At 38.0% G+C, this 17922-nt stretch overlaps 1 protein-coding gene across 1 annotated transcript in view; it reads right to left on the reverse strand.

The window, feature by feature from the left end:
• The window catches only part of LOC114046211 (E3 ubiquitin-protein ligase SH3RF3-like), a 515095-nt gene that overhangs the window by 49937 nt on the left and 447236 nt on the right, over positions 1-17922 (reverse strand). Inside the window, exon 7 of the mRNA XM_027866460.1 lies at positions 8638-8972. Coding sequence (XP_027722261.1) covers positions 8638-8972 — 335 coding nt within the window. The remainder of the gene's footprint in view (positions 1-8637; positions 8973-17922) is intronic.

Genomic DNA, 17922 nt, shown 5'->3' on the forward strand with positions numbered 1-17922 from the left:
GCCGGTATTCTTTAGGGCTCAGCTACTTCCTCTGTGAAGCTTTTCCTTGAATGTCCAGAAATGATCACTCCATTCCTCTACCCTTACAACAATGTTCAATTTTCTTAAGTATCCGTCATAGTCTGCTTTGGCATAGCATTTTTTTGCATACATACCTAATCACCCCTACTACTTTATAAATTCCTGGAGGGCAGGGATCTTGAATTATTATTTATTATATTTTGTATTGTGTGGCAGAGTACATTGAATATTCTTGGCATTTAATAAACATTTGTTGACTGAATAGATGAAGAAAACAGTGAATGTCACAAGGTAGTACAAAAGGCTGATCATCAAATGATTTTTACAGACAGTAACTGTTGTCAGAGCACAGAGGAAATGGAGATCACTTCAGGGTAGACAAATCAAAGAAGTCTTTATGGGACAGGTAATAGTAATAAAAATTAAAACCATAAGAAAAAAATAGCTTCCATTTATGTAGAGTATTAAGATTTGCAAAGTGCTTTACAAATATTATCTCATTTGATCCTCACAACAATCCTGGAAAAATCGATGTTATCTCCCCATTTTACAGGCAACTGAGGCAAAGAGAGGTTAAGTGACTTGCCCAGGGTCACACAGCTAGTAAGTTATCTAAGGTTGCATTTGAACTCAGGTCTTCTTAACTTCAGGTCCAGTACTCCATGTACTAAATAGCCACAATATTAACCAAGATAAGATCTGAAATGGTATGGAATAGTTTTTTTTCCTGTTACATCACTTTTCACATAGTTTAATATTTTAGTACTCTAATAGATTCATGATCTCATTGCTCTTGGGGCTTTTGTCAGCGGCAAGGATCACGATCCATACCTGTCTTCTCATCCTGGGTAATTCTTTTTCTATATCCTCTTATAAGTCCTTTACTGAAAGTCCAAACAATGTGCTTTGAGGAGAACAGTCTTCTTCTTGGCTTCTACGTTACAAGGGTACCCATACAGCCATAGTCTGCTTATTATCCCTCATTCTTGACATATGAATGGCAAAGCTCCTTTGCTAGTCATAAATCTCTTAGTTTGTATCTTTTATGCTACTTTTTGCACACACAGAAAACATTTCTAGTCCCCTTTGGGTGATCTGTAACTTTGATTCCTGAGGGGTTGTAGAAATCTATGATTCACAGCCTTAACGCGCCAATGGAAGAATAATGGAACTAAAAATAGGTTTATATTTTAGGGAAAACCTTAGGGTCCCTGAAAGTGCTGGGCAGCTCTTTTTTTTTTAAATGTTTAATTTTTCTCTGATTCTCAACTTGAAGCCCCCCTGATATTTCTGTACACAAAGAACAAAAAAGAGGTTTATCAAATTGTTAATCTCTATCACATAAATCTATTTTAAGTATATAATAAATTCATTAGCTTTGAGGTTGTCCAGGTTAGCTGTGTCTCCCACTAAATTTTTTTTTTGTTGTCTTCCCGTGAAGTATTATGATATTTTTGGAAATTTCTTAAATGTGACCTAGCCCCTTCCTCTCCTTCCTATTCAAGTTCTTTATCCATATATAGTGTCTATATAATATATATGTATATCTATATGCCTATATATGTATGTGTATATATATATATATTCATACCAATGCACGTGGAAAGCAATGCTTCACAATACAAATTAATGTCTGGCACAACAAAGTAGAACAAAAGGTAATGATATCATAGGCTGTTTTGAGAAGTATAGTAACCAGAACTTGGGAAGTCATAGTCCTGCATACTATGATGTTTGAGAGACAGTTTCTGGGTAATTTAATCATTTTATTAATAAGGTTAGCACCTTTATTAATAAAAAGAGGTCAGTGGCACTCTTGAATGCCAAAGACCCCTCATGGCAGTGGGCTCACAGTTTATATGCCCTTGGAAGAGCAGGAGTTTCTGAGGGTGGCCATCAACTGTGATTGGTTAACAATTAATGAGAAAATGAATATTATAATGAGGGGCTTATTCTAAGGAGAGTCTTGGGGATATGTGACTTGGATAGCCCAAGTCTTGATCAAAGAAACATCAATTTCCATATCACCTGTCTGACAAAGGGAGAATCCACATTTTCCCAGACCTTTCTGAGTAAACACAGTGAGCTAGAATCCATCCATTAGCCTAAACTTAGGATTTCTTTTACTACTTTTGATTAGATCTTTAGTCTGGGTAAGTGTTTGAGAGAGATTTCCCACACTGGTTGATTTCTGGATAAGGAAGTAGGAAAGAAGAAAAGAGAGAAATAATAATTTCTCTCAGTACTCTGCCCTAGTCAGACCACATCTGGAGTATTACATACAATTCTAAGCACCACATTTTAGGACAATGACAACAAGGTTCGTGTTCCAGAAATGAAGTGACCAGGGCAGTAAGAGACCTTAAGCACATGTCATCTTATGATAGGTTGAAAGAATGAACAACTAAGGATGTTCATTCTAGACAAGAAAGGCTCAAGGAATGAGAGGAGTATCAGAGCTGTCTTCAAGTACTATACAAGGGCTATAAGATGAATTGGATTTGCCTCCAGGGAACAAAACAAGCAATGCTGGGTAGAACATGCAAAGAAATAGGTTTAAGCTCGATCTGTGGAAAATGTTTTGACAATTAGGGCTGCCCCAGAACAGGAGGGGTTGCCTGGGGGACAAGTAGGTCGCCTGTCACTAGAAGTCTTCCAGCAAAGGCTGAATGATTGCTTGTCCAAAATGTTCCAGAGGATATTCCCTCTTGGGCACAGGATGGATGAGATGATCTCTGAGGACCCTTCAGACTGAGATTCTGTGAATGAAGGAATACACTGTCCATCTGAGACTATCAGGGCCCCAGGGCAGGAAAGACACTCTGGTTCAGAGCTCAACCCACAAGAAGAATCCCAAGTCCTGTCAGCACCTGGCCCTTCCCTTGAGGTCTTTCATCCCACATCAGGCCCAGCCAGCCTTAATTTGTGAGGTCACTTGGAGCAGGGCCTGAAGTGCAGTCTGTCAACAAAATGAACATACTCCCTATCACCACTTACGTAGAAAAGGAACAATGACATGCTCCCAGCCCTTTCCATGATAAGAATGAAATGCAGCGTGAGCAAGGTTTGTGGCCTATTTTCTTCTCCATGCCCAGGGGATATCTCAGTATGAATTTCCTATCCTCTGAGAACGAAATTACCACCCTCCTTTCTTCCAAGGTGCCCAGAAGGTCCATTAATCATGGCTTCTTTTCTCCTACACATTTGAATGTGACTATATCAAATTTCAGCCAAGTTCTGCACTACCAAAATATACAGTGCAGAAAAGTTTGGGTCTCAATGGAGAAAGAATGAAGTAGTGAGAATTCATTGTCTTTTTTTCTAAGGAAAGCTTAAAAATTTCACAGGCCTAGAGATTAGTGCCAAATACTTAAGAAATATCCTCTTGTTCCATAACCAGATGTGCAATTCTAAGTCAGGATTGGCCTGAAGTACATGCTAAAGTGATGGAATTGTTTTATTTAAGAATCCCAGGGACTAGAGCTGGAAGGGACCTAAGAGGCTTTCTAGTCCAAACTCTTCATTTCACAGATGAGGAAACTAAGTGTCAGGGAGAAAAATTGACTTGCCCAAGGTCAGACGGATCCCAAGCATGAGAAAAAAGATTCGAACTCAGGTCTTATGATTCCAAATTTTGTTGTCTTTCCACTGTACCACTGTGAGAGGTAGTGTTTTTTCCCCCACTTCCTCCCAGTTGTCAGTAAAGTCCTTTCAACTGTACTGAAGAAGATAAAGATCTTCTACAACCTAGCTCACATACTGACAATATTTATGCTAACAATAACAATACTGATAAGCTTCTGGTGTTTATGTGTAGGGAGCTGGATATACATTTAGTCATACAAAAAGTACCAATTGGTTGCTACACTTAAGCTACCAGAAACAGGTAGAATTGTTTTGTACCTTTTTACAAATTAAGAGAAACCAATTGATCAGACTGAGAAACACAGAAGAGAAAAACTATCAATGAAAGACTAGAGTGCTTGTCCTTAAGACTAAAAGTTATTGTTTTACTTTATTTTTATTTATTATTATTATTATTATTATTATTATTGCTTTTTGGTGAGGCAATCGGAGTTAAGTGACTTGCCCAGGGTCACACAGCTAGTAAGTTTCAAGTGACTGAGGCCATATTCGAACTCAGGTCCTCCTGACTCAAGGCTGGAGCTCTATCTACTGCGCCACCTAGCTGCTCCTAAAAGTTATTGTTTTAGCTACAAGAATGAATTGCATACATTGCTCACAGTAAATGGAGAAGGATCTTCCATCATATTCTCTTGGGTGTTTAGACAATGTCTATTTCTGTGGCATCTGAATGCTCCCATAATTTCATAATAATTTTAATTGACCGTGAAGGAGGAAAGAATAAGCTTCTCATTCTGTGCGTACACAGCACGTTCCTAAACCACAGCTTGGGTGGGTATTGGGCCAGTTTTTGTCCCAGGCACATCAGTCACTAAGGGACATCCAGGGGAACTTGCAAATGCAGCATATTCTGCCAGGGGTGGAGGATGTGAAGTTGTCAAATCTCTTGTTTTTCAAATGTGGGTAGTGATTTCCTTCCAAGACAAATTTAATCAAAAGGCACGGGGCTATGGCGTCTATTGGACTAAACTCTCACTGTTGATGTATGAGAACTGTTAGCAGAGTGTAAACCCTGGGTGAAAGCAAAATATTTGTTAAGTGTCTAACAGGCTGAGAATGCTGAAAGCAGCCCTAGCCCTGGTTTTCATTAGTAACACACTTACGAGGGCAGACATTGAAATATCACTTCCAATGTTGATTCCTGAGAGCTTGAATCTACAATGTATCAATCACAGACAGAAATGAGTCATATTTAAGCCAGCCTTCTCTGTTTCACTGAACCATGGCAATGCAATTTTCTGAAAGAAATGGAAATGTTTACAGAACTGTTAAACACCACCCGCCACTTACAAGTCTGGTTTATTATGTTCCTCACCAGCCCTAAAGGCCACTGAGATATACCATCTTCTATCTAATGAGGCAAATAGGCTTCAGGGCCAGATGGTCAAGTAGGAAACTAAGAGTGTGCTCTAACATCTATCCACAATTGTTGCTGATTTGCAAGGTTTGGTCATATCTCATGCAAACTCCTTTTAGATAGAAATGAATGGATTAAAAGCTAAACTGATTTTTCAACTGCAAATCAGCCAAGCTACAGATGAATAGATGGAGACAAAAAATTGGGCAGTAACTATTAAATTGAGCACCTGTGGGCTGCTTGGGCCTTACAGTGCCCAAGTTATCATCCTAGTTTGGATCCACGGCCCTAGGCTTTAGCTTCTCAGGGGAGGGATAACATAGCAGTGGCAAAAACCAAGGCTCCAGCATTCCTCCTCCACAGACATTAATGAAGAATATTAAATGGATTTGATTGTTTTATCATATGCAAACAGCGCAAGTGGTATGTGAAACTGAAGGTGGTCAATAGAATGATATCAGGAGGGTGATGTCTTAACTTGTAAATGAATTGAACTTAAGTGAGGCAGTGCAGTGCAAAATCATCAGCCTCACTCTCTCCTCCAGTCATCGGAGTACAGTGGCAAGACATAGGTCAAGATGACTGGCAATAGCTCCCTCATTTGTAAAATGATGGGGGTTGGTTTAGTTGACCTCTGAGATCTCTTCCAACTATAGAGCTATGATCTTATGCCTAGGAAGTAAAAATGCATTAAGTGAAGAAGTATCATAAAGTTCTAAGAGACCTCAGAGTCTCTTAGACTCTGACTGGATTAGATAAATCTAATGCAACCTTCTTATTTTACAGATGATCAGAGTCATAGCTTTAGAGCTGGAAGGAACCTTAGAGTTTATTTAATCCAACCTCCTCATTTGATAGATGATGAAACTGAGTCCTAGAGAGACTAAGTGATGTACCCAAGGTGAATAAAGGCTCTAGGCAAAGGTACAAAAATGTACAAAAATCTTTAAACCAGCTTTGCCACTGTGAGAAACTGAGGGGATGCCCATCAATTGGGGATGGACTGAATAACTATGGTATGAGAATGAAATGGAATATGACTGTGGTATAAAAATGATGAAGGGAATGGCAAAGAATCGGAAACTAAGGGTAAGTCCCTCAACCAGAGAATGGATGAACAAGTTATGCCATATGAATGTAACGGAATACAACTGTGTTGTCAAAAATTTTGAAGGGCATGGTTTCAGAGACAATGAGAAGACATATATGAACTGATGCATAGTGAAGAGAGTAGAAGGAGGAGAATAATTTATGCAATAACAACATTTTAAAAGCAAACAACTTTGAAAGACTTAAGAACTCTAATCAAAGCAATGACCAGTCATGATTCCAGAACAATGATGAAACATGCTACCTACCTCCTGAAAGGTAAGAGACTCAGGGTACAGATTGAAACTTATATTTTTCGGACTTGGCAAAGATTGAAATTTATTTTGCTTGACTATCCATATTAGTTATAAGGGTTTTTGTCTTTGTCTTTTTTCCCCCAGTGGAGAACAGGGCTGGGGAGGTGGGAGGGAATAAAAACAGCTCTTGGTACATTAAAAAAGATAAACAAGTAAGCTAAGGCTCTTGGACTGCTTTTAAAAGGCCACTGGGTCATGGTATGAGAGATAAAATCTATTTTTGAGCTTTCTCCAAATATAAGATCCTAGGTCTGAAATATAGACTCAAAGCAGGTATGTTCATGGTAGAAAGTGCTATGAGTATAGATAAGGAAGAACCAAGTAATGGTTCATGAAGGAGAGAGCAAAGGAAATGGCTTTGAAAGATAGGTAGGCTTTCGATAGGTGGACATATGAAGAAAGCATGCCACCCATAGTGTATTGCTGTGAAGGAATGTTGAGATGTCTCTATAAACTTGGTAGAAAGAATTTTCACATCTCTTTATACAATCTCTGTTATAACTTGTTATATTGCCCAAGCTCAAATTGACAGTTATTATTAGACATATTTCCCCTATCTAGTCCCCAACAGAAGCTTGCGGGTTATGATCAATCAACATTATCATAATTAAAAAAAATACGCCTTTGATTCAACTGGGAAAAAAACCAAAGATTCCAGAGTCCAAGCATACAAATCCACTGTCTTCAAAATAATTCAGGTCCAAACATGCTCTTTTCTCCCAAATTATCTAGATAATATGGGGCAAAATTAGTATTTTTGGACTAAACCATCTGTATCAATTCACTATCATTTCAAACTTTCCATCTGTGTGCCACCCCTTTACTTATTCACTTATCCCTTGCTCTGTTATAGGTATAGTTTTTAAACATCTAGTGGAAAAGTAGAAGAATGTAAATGTATTCTCCAGGGGATTTAGAGCTGTTAGATCTGAGTGACATGAGCGGCACCCTGGTGTCATCAAGAGAAATGAAATATTTCTCCCTCTAGCCCCCTTTCTTAGCTACAAGCCTTCTCTTTTTTGAAAACAGCTTGCTTTTCAGAAGATAAAGATAAATTAAAAGAATCAGATTTTTGATATGCCAATGTAAAACAGAGTCTACAAGAACATAAAATTGCCACAGTGGACCAGATTCATTCTTCTCTTTGATAGTAACATCAAAGGCTTTTTTTTTTTTGTTGGAATATACAGAGTTTAGAGCACTGCTCTGAACACCAACTACATTCATGGATGTCCAAACCCTGAATTAATTTAAATTCATCCTGAACTATTATTTTAATTACATCCAACAAACATTAAGTACCAATTGTGTGAAAAGCACTGAGCTAGGCTCTGGAATCATAAGATCATAGCTTTAGACTTTAGACCTTAGAGGTCACTGAACCCTTTCATATTACAAGGGAGGAAACTGAGGCCCATTGAGGTTAAGCAACTTCCCAGAGTTTTTCAAAGGTATAGGGGAGGCAGAAGAGGTATTCTGCTCCCTAGAAACACTGGGAGTGGTATGCTTTCACATAAGAATCTGCCTAGCTTGTTTTGAGGTTGTCTTTTTAGTTCTAGTTGGAGCTCTATATCTTTAAAGGATATTAGTTGGAAGATGTTCATTTTTATTAAAAAAAAAATCCCAAGAGCTACTTGTACGGTTAGGCAGATAGACAAGCCGGCTCTACACTGTGGGTCCAAAAACTTAGATTCTCATCTTAGCTCTGCCAATGACTACCTCTTGTAAGTCACTCTGCCTCAGGTTTTCAATTTTTAATTTTTTTTTGACAATTGGGGTTACTTGCCAAGGGTCACACAGCTAGTAAGTGTCAAGTATTTGATCTGAGGCCGGATTTGAACTCAGGTCCTCCTGACTTCAGGGCCGGTGCTCTATCCACTGTACCACCTTGCTGGTCCTGCCTCAGGTTTTCTATCTGTTAAATAGGCCAAATTTTCTTCTCAGGAAAATAGCTAAATTAGGATTGGCTGTTCCCTCCAGATTCCTCTTATTAGCACCTGGAAAAATCTGCTCACTTTATCCCAGACATCAACTAGGTTTCTTGGTTTTGGTCTCTCTGTTTCTGAGATGTATCTGAATCCCAGCTGAGAGCAAAAAGAAGCCAGGAGACCACATTCTCTACTGTACATCTAATGCAGCATTGGTTCTTAATGCTACCTAGATAGGAGTGTCATTAGACACACAGGGCTTGCCCAGAGGACTGATTACCTTTTCATTCTTTTTCTCCTCTGTTTTGCAGGCTGTGTTGGTTGGGCTGGAAGTCATCAAGCTACCGATGGGCCCACTGCCCATGTCTCCATTCAGGTTGGCTGCACTGACATTGGGAGGTGTGATGGCCGAGGCTGCTGATGTCAAAGGGATGACAGGCCTGGGGCACTGTGCTCCAGAGACGACCTGAATTGAGGATTGGTGGAGGTGCTGTGGAGATACGATGGTGTGTGGCCTGATCCCCGTAGCTGGCAGGCGGGATGGAGAGCTTTGGGTACGTAGAGGTGATACTGTCGCAGTGGGACGGTCTTGAGACTGAGCAGAAGGGTGGGCAGCTGGAAACAATTGGTATTGGAGAAAACAGAAAAGATGAATAATTAGTTTGAGAATTTCAACCCATTGCAACAGTACTGTTTCTTTTTCAAAAATATCAACCAATGAGTAAAAAAACATTTGTCAAGTACTTAGTGTATGCAAGGCACTGTGATAAGTATTGGTGATATAAATAGAAAAACCAGCCAGTACCTGCTTCCAAGAATGGAACTACCATGTCCTTGCTCTCTTCAAAGAACTCCATCACGTATTAACTCCACTCTATCACACGGAGTGAGAAATCGAGGCACAAGAATACTCATCTCATAAAACATTTCTTTAGTAGCATCTGCATAACTAATGAGATGCAGATTCATAGTCAAAGCATTTCTGGGGGTCACGGACCATTGGTCTGGGCCTCTGTATCTCACTGAGAATCAAGAACAGAAGCATAATGGCCAAATCATTAGCTTTCCAATTTTTGCATCCTTCACTTTGGGAACTCCCACTCTTTTGCCCATTCATATCAACTAACCAAGAAATGCTTATAGAGATTCAGGTGCCAAGTACTAGACAGGATACCAATTGTGTCAAATTGTATCCCTGCCCTGCAGGAGAATTGCTAGCATGGCCAAATCTTTCACTTATATTAAGAAGCACTCATCAGGTACTAAGAAAAAAATACAAATAGAACTACATTCGTCTCTTACAAGCCAAATAAATTAAATATCTTATTGGATAGATATTATTTGAAGGCTAAGAAATACCAGTAGGAACTCAAAAAATTTTTCCCTCAATTGCGTAGAATAAGACTTAAGTGCCCTTTGAAAGGATTGGGCATCAAAGCCTCTTTTGAAACTCTGGTCCCTGGACTGAGGATGGGCCAACATAAAGCAGAAGACTTTGGAAAACACTACTGCTAAAGTGTTTATACAAATAAAGTATGGTGAAGACTCTCAGCAAAGAGATAAGATGATTCCACAACAAAACAATAGGCATGATTTAAGACTGAGGGTTATGAAGCACCACTAATAAGCATGGGCGTGGTATTAACCTAGGTAATATTTAACTGTTTCTCCATTATCTCCTCATTTTGCCACCTTCTGTTTCTGTTTACTTCACTAGGCATCAGTTCACGTAAGTCTTTCCAGATTTTCTTGCTTGTCATTTCTTATAGCACAATAGTATTTCATTACAATCATATATCACAGCTTGTTTAGCCATTCCCCAACTGATGGGCATCCCTTTGATTTCCAATTCTTTGCCACCACAAAAAGAGTTGCTAAAATATTTTTGTACCTGTGGGTCCTTTTCCCATTTTTAGGATCTCTTTGGGATATAGAACTAGAAATGGTATTTCTCTGTCAAAGGATATGCACAGTTTTATGGCCCTTTGGGTATAGTTTCAAATTGCTTTCCAGAATGGTTGGATCAATTCATAACTCCACTAACAGTACATTAGTGTTCTAGTTTTCCCATATTCCCATATTTCCCATATATTCCCATTTCCCAACATCCAACATTTTCTCTTTTTGTCAAATTAGTCACTCTGTGAGGTATGAGCTGGTACCTCAGAATTATTTTAATTTGCATTTCTCTGATCAATAGTGATTTAGAGGATTTTTCCTTATGCCTATAGCTTTGATTTCTTTGTCTGAAAACTTCCTGTTCATATCCTTTGATCATTTATCAATTGGGGAATGACTTGTATTTTCATAAATTTGCCTCAGTTCTCTATATATTTGAGAAATGAGGCCATTATCAAAGATACTTGTTGCAAATAAAAATCCTAAATTCTTCCCTTATCCATAAATCTGATGGATAAACTATTCTATGCTCTCTTAATTTGCTTACAGTATCACCCTTTATGTGTAAACCATGTACCCATTTTGACCTTATCTTGGTATGTGGTGTGATATGCTGATCTATACCTAGTTTCTGCCATACTGTTTTCCAGTTTTCCCAGCAGTTTTTGTCAAATAGTGAGTTCTTGTCCCAAAAGCTTGAATCTTTGGGTTTAATCATGTCCTAGATTATTAGAGTCATTTACTACAATGTAATTTGTACCTAATCTATTGCGCTGATCCACCACTCTATTTCTTAGCCCGTACCCGATTGTTTTGATAATTATCACTTTATAATACAGTTTGAGATCTGGTACAGCTAGACTACCTTCTTTCACATTTTTTTCCATTGATTCCCTTGATATCTTTGAGCTTCTGTTCTTCCAGATGAATTTTATTATTATTTTTCCTAGCTCTATAAAATAGTTTTTAATTGCTTGATTAGTAATCAAATAGATAAATAAATAGAATTATAAATTTTAGATTATATCAAATCACATCATATTATAAATTATAAATTCTATAAATCTGAATAAATAGATTAATTTAAGTAGAATTGTCATTTTTATTATATTGCCTTGGCCTACCCACGAGCAATTAATATTTTTCCGATTGTTTGGATCTAACTTTATTCATGTGAAAAGTGTTTTATAGTTGTGTTCATATTATCCCTGGGTTTATCTTGACAGGTAGACTCCCAAGTATTTTACATTGTATACAGTTATTTTAAATGGAATTTCTCTTTCTATCTCTTGCTGCTGGATTTCGTTGGTAAAATATAGAAATGCTGATTATTTATGTGGGTTTATTTTGTATCTTATAACTTTGCTAAAGTTGGTAATAATTTCAAGTAGGTTTTTAGTTAATTTTCCAGGATTTTCTAAGTATAGCATCATATCATCTGCAAAGAGTGATAGTTTTGTTTCTTCATTGCCTATTCTAACTCCTTTAATTTCTTTTTCTTCTCATTGCTATAGCTAACATTTCTAGTACAATATTAAATAATAGAGGTGATAATAAGCATCCTTCCTTCATCCCTGATTGTATTGGGAAGGATTCTAGCTTATTCCTCATTATAGATAATGCTTACTGTTGGTTTTAGACAAATATTACTTATCATTTTAAGGTAAGCTCCGTTTATTTCTATGCGCTCTAATATTTTCAATAGGAATGGGCGCTGTATTTATTTTGTCGAAGACTTTTTTTGCATCTATTGAGATTATCATGTGATTTCTGTTGGTTTTGTTGCTGATATGGTCAATTATGCTGATAGTTATCCTAACATTGAACCAGCCGTGCATTCCTGGTATAAATCTCACCTGGTCACAGTATTGCTGTAATCTCTTAGCTAGTATTTTATTTAAAATTTCTGCATCAATATTCATTGGGGGAAATTGGTCTATAATTTTCTTTCTCTGTTTTGGCTTGCTGGTGGATTGCCCCAGGCTTGGAGCCTTGCTGCAGGCTCTCTGTTGTGAGACTGGCTGCTGCTGTTGCTGCTACTCTTGGACCTAGCTCCTCTTCCACTTGAATGAGACAGACTTTTTCTGGTAGGCTGCTTCCTTACTTCTAGATCAATTCTGAGGCAGTTTTCTAGTTGTTTGGAGGGGAATTTGGGGGAGGGGGCTTTTGAGGGTTCCTTCTTCACTGCACCATCTTGGCACTGGAAATCCCCAAAGAATGAATTTGAAGAAAATGATAATAATAACTGACACTGATATAGCTGTTTTAAGATTTGTAAAGTGTTTTATATTTACTATCTAATTTCAATAACCCTTTGAGAGTAGGTATACGTATTGTTATTACTACTTAACAGATGAGAAAACTGAATTTAAAGAGATCAAATGACTTGGCTAAGTTTTTACAGCTAGATACGGTTGGTGGAGGGAGTTACAGAATCATAGAATTCCAAATTTAGAGTTAGAAAGGAGCTCATTTAGTTCAACCCCCTTATCTTACAAATGAGGAAACAGAGGTCCAGTTAGAAGTGACTTGTGTAAGGTCATACAGGTAGGAAGTGGCAGAGGAAGTACCTGAATCCAGTCCTCCGACTCCACTCTACCATATTGCTATGCCTATATCCCATTATCTTGCATTGTCAAAAAATTACAAAAGGAGAAAGTCCAATCAAAACAACTATGTAGACACTGACTACAGCTGTGCAAATGAAAACAACAATGAATAGCAACATAACCTGAATTAAATCCACCATTGTTACCTCACATACAGAGATGGAAATGTCAAACCACTCCACTATCTTGACCAAGAAAACCCCAAATGGGCTCATAAAGAGTTGGACATGATTGAAAACAACTGAGCAACAGAGATCCTTGCTAAAGGTAAAGCACACAGTTCTCCTGTCTTTTAACAAATGCTAAATAACAAGAATATATGTACAACTGTTTGCAATCACCTTTTAAAAATTATGCTATTTGGGAGGATTATGTGTTGTTTGTTTTCGCAAAACAAAATTTCCATTGCTTTCCATTGAGTATTTGATTGCTGTGAAGGGACTCATGGTGACAGCAGGGTCCCTTTATCCTGTTGTGCTTAATGTGTCACACTGGACCTCCTTTTTCCTTATCACCTACCTCACATCAAAAGGGTTCCAGTAATTCCTGTTCCTTAAATCAAATGAAAAAGAAAGGCAGCTTTATACTGTTAGGCCTACACTAAACCTGGCTCTCTAAGGGTCTCCGTGTTCTGAGCTATAAACCAGAGATAACAGAGATGCCAGTCCACCTACCTGATGTTCAATGGGATGCTCCTTAAAGATATTAGGGATCCCAAATAATCAAAAGTTATAATAATCTCCTATTTGAATTGATCAAATCCACTCTAGTGCCCTGCCAAAAGTTAATCCCTTTACTGTACAAGACAGGGAAAATTTCAGAGAATCTTCTTACTCAACCCGAGTAAACAAAAAGGGGAAAGAGAATGAACCCCATGATAATAACTGTTTTAACCTGACTCCAGTTTGACACAAGTGTCAACCCAGGTTGTAACAACAGATGTTATTTCATATTAAGTACTCAATCTAACATTATGCAATTTAAACTTCAGCATTATTGCATTGTTGTGTCAGAGGAAAAATTACATACCACACTGTAATTATTTTGTACCACCAGAATTTGTGGCATTCATGGTTTCAACAACATGAAAAAAAACACACAATAAAAACACTATTCTCAACCCCTGAATATGCCTTGAATATATAATGTGCTCATAAATCTTAACAGCATTTGCTGGGGATGTTAAATAACTTCACAAAACAAACAAAGCCTACTCAATCTGTGAATTCTGCCTCTTTTCCTTCTCACAGAGTTGTGTGGGAATAGCTTGCTAGATCTAATTATGTGATCATGAATTCTCTGGGCCTCACCGGAGCACTGATAGTTCTTGCTGCTCAAGGGGAATGAAAGAGAAAGGTTGATTTATGTCTTCAAAAATGATTGGGGGGTTTTGGATTATAATAAGACCTTATAGCATTGTGAGCCCTAGCAAAATTTAGCACCTTAATTTACCAAGAAAGAGGGGTAGGTGACTATGTAAATTAATAGAAATTAAGCCACTTGGGTCATTTAATTCCTTCAGAGACAATCCTGTGATCTGCATGGGAATCTCTTTTGGGGGTAATTTATTGGTTTCTCTCTGAGAGAATCTCAAAGTGGGTGATACCACTCCCCTGCAGGGGCACTGGGACAGTTCAGGGTGGTGGAGGTAGCCTTCGGCGCAATTGGGGGGCATTGAATAAAAATAAGGGGATAGTGGAAACGTAAGGAAAGAAGAGAAGAAAATTTTGAAAAACTGTTCGTACATGTTTCATCTGTTGTGTAACAGAGTTAAAGTTGTAGTGATTACATTATTTTCCAAATAAACACAAAAAATGCAAGTTATAACTGATCAGGGGTCATGTCTGCTGACAAGTCTTAACAATGCAGCACGTTGTCGAGAAGTCCAGCATGCTTCGGCAAGAATATGTACGTGTAATGACTTGTTTACAATATGATACTAAATGGTTACATGATGCAATATTGCATCATCAAAATTTCAATGTAGGAAAACCCCCACAAATTTACAATAAATTATTAAATTATTATTAAATTTAAGAGAAAAATTATATATTTTTTTGAAATGACACAAATTAAAAAAATATTAAAGGGTTAAAGAAAATAAATTTCCAGGGTGGGGTACGGAGTAATTTTTTTTGAAAAGGGGATGGTAGGCCAAATAAGTTTGGGAACATCTGCTCTGGATAATTGAACTCTTCTTAATTATCACTCAGATAAGAGGGAACAGTATTGCTCATTCAGGAAGAGTAGAGATATGATGGTCCACAGAAACCTTATCCCCCCAAATCAGGAAATTTTGACAGTCAAAGGGATCTACTGTAGTTCACCACCATATTCTGGATGTGCTCTACTAGGCTATTCTATTAATTCTGCATCAAATGTGACCTGTATGTAAAGAACACTCATTCATTCACTCACTATTAAGTGCCTACTCTGCGTACAGGAAAGGCATGCTTGGAAACCCTCAGCTACCTTTCCTGGAAAAGACCATTCTACCAGATGTTATGGACTGGATATTATTGGGAAGCATTCTTTTCAAGATAGTGTGGCAATCACAAACTAAAAAGAGGCATAACTCAATAATACGCTAGATAGATTTAAAAAACAACAATAAAATACCCGAACCTATTATTTTATATAGTTCAAGTCAGCTTAAGATTTTTTACCAGCGAGGGTCAGATGTGATTTCCTTTCTCCCTACCTCTATCCTTAATTTCTCAACCTTGTATTGACCTGAAGTGCCTTCCTACTAGTCAAAAATACATTGAGAAATTTTATTTTCCTTTGAAGCATCAGATTGCTGACAGAGAGAGAATAATGGAAGAGGCTTACCAGGGTCTTATTCCTGTGGCTATCCTGGTTACCTTCAGGAAATACAGAACTTGAAACCAAGAGGCTCTCACTTTGTAAGGATTTTGCTGGCCCTGTAGTTCTTCTGCCACCATGACAAGGGAGTGGAACACTACTGTTTTATAGAGACTAGACTACTTTTAGAAGAAAGAATTAGTGTAAACCATTTGAAGAAATCCCAATTGTCTGCTACGATAAACAGCATTAGTCTGGGAGTCAACCCCCTGGGTTCCACCATGGACATGCTGTGTGTCCTTAGACTCCTCGCCTTGGTTCTGTCATCTGCAAATAAGAAGGGGTGAGACTAGAGCAAAGATCAGGACACTGTGATGTTTGGGCCAAATCTAGTCTGCTGCCTGTTTTTGTACAGCCCTATGAACTTTTAATGGTTTTCTACATTTTAAAAATACAATTAAACTTTATTTAAGACTGTGAAAACCACTGTTAGCTCATAGGCTTGTACAAAAACAGGTTGCGGGCTGAATTTGGCCCAAATACCATAGTTTGTCATTTACTCATCTAGGACAAGAATTATTAACCTTGTTTTGAGTCATGTACCTCTTTGACAGTTGATGAAGCCCACTGACTCCTAAAGTTTCTAGAACAAAAGATAAAATATGACAAAGGAAATCAACTATATTGAAGTACAAAAAGCTTTTAGGTAGTATAGTGGATAGAGTGCCAGTCCTGCAATCAGGAGGATCTGAGTTCAAATTCAACCTCAGACACTTACTAGCTGTGTGCCCTGGGGCAAGTCACTTCACCCTGTTTGCCTCAGTTCCTCATCTGTAAAATGAGCTGGAGAGGGAAATGGCAAACCACTCCAGTATCTTTGCCAAGAAAACCCCAAATGGGATCACAAAGAGTCAGACACAATGGAAAGGACTGAACAGTAACAACAATAAGGTAATGAGTTGGTGCAGTGAATAGACAGCCAGAGCTGGAGTCAGGAAGACTCATTTTCCTGAGTTCAAATTTGACCTTCAGTACTTAGTAGCTGTGTGGCCTTCGGTAAGTCACTTAACGCTGACAGATTCAATTTCCTCATCTGTAAAATGAACTGGAGAAGGAAGTGGCAAACCACTCCAGTGTCTCTGACAAAAAACCCTCAAGTGAGGTCATAAAAAGTTGGATGTGACTGTAACAACTGAATGACAACACTATGGAGATATGTGTGTATGTATATATATGTATATATATATGTGTGTGTGTGTGTTTGTGTGTATACATACATATAGACATATATACATATACACATATATATGCACACACGTATATACATACATATACATCCATAAGTTAACAGACCTGAAGTTAACAACCACTGGAAGGTGCTTTCTAAGGTCCTTTTTAGTTCTATTTTATGACTCTTAGCCTTTTAAAATTCACTGACTTTGCCTTGAGATGAGAATGTTGATTTAATTTCTCTGTATCAGCAAGAGTCAGTGCTAGTTGAAATAGGCTGTTATAGAGAGCAATCCATTAATTGAACTGTCAACACATTTTTCCCCCTCTTTAACTGCAGAAAGTAGAAGTCTTTGGGTAAGGGAGCATGGGGTATAACGATAATAATAATAATCTATATAGTATCTACTATGTACCAGGCACAGTGCTGAGAGCTTAAATATCTCATTTAATTCTTACAACAACCCTTGAAGGTAGGTGCTTTATTATCACCCCTATTTTACAGTTGAGGAAATGCAGGCAAAAAGAGGTTAAATGATTTGCCCAAGTTCAAACAACTAGTAGGTGTCTGCAACTAGATTTTAGCTTAACTTGCTAAGTTGACATTGCATCTAAGTTGAGGCACTAGCAGTGAAGGGAACTGAGCCCTGGTGTTGTGGACATGCTCAGGAATCATTTTAACCTATCTCAGTTTTCTTATTTTTAAAATGGAATACTCATCAAAGCATCTAGTTACCATGGTAATAAGTATGGCTACACGACCACTGATCATTTCCAGATCCTTTGATGCTAATATTTACCTTGTGGTACTTAGTGACAATATGGTGGCCTCATCTTCCTTGTCTGGGTCTGAAAGGGATTTAACAAAATACTTTCCTAAGCATGGAGTAAAAGGTACTTACCATGGCCTTTTCCCCCTCTCATTCTCCAAGGTTCCCTGGCCAAAACATAACTTACATTCCTGTGGCACTTTGAGGTTTGCAATGTGCTTTCCTGACAATTCCATGAGGTAGAGTGTTATA

This window comes from Vombatus ursinus, unplaced genomic scaffold (genome assembly GCF_900497805.2).
Source record: "Vombatus ursinus unplaced genomic scaffold, bare-nosed wombat genome assembly UNPS02014781.1, whole genome shotgun sequence".
NCBI classification, from domain to species: Eukaryota; Metazoa; Chordata; class Mammalia; order Diprotodontia; family Vombatidae; genus Vombatus; species Vombatus ursinus.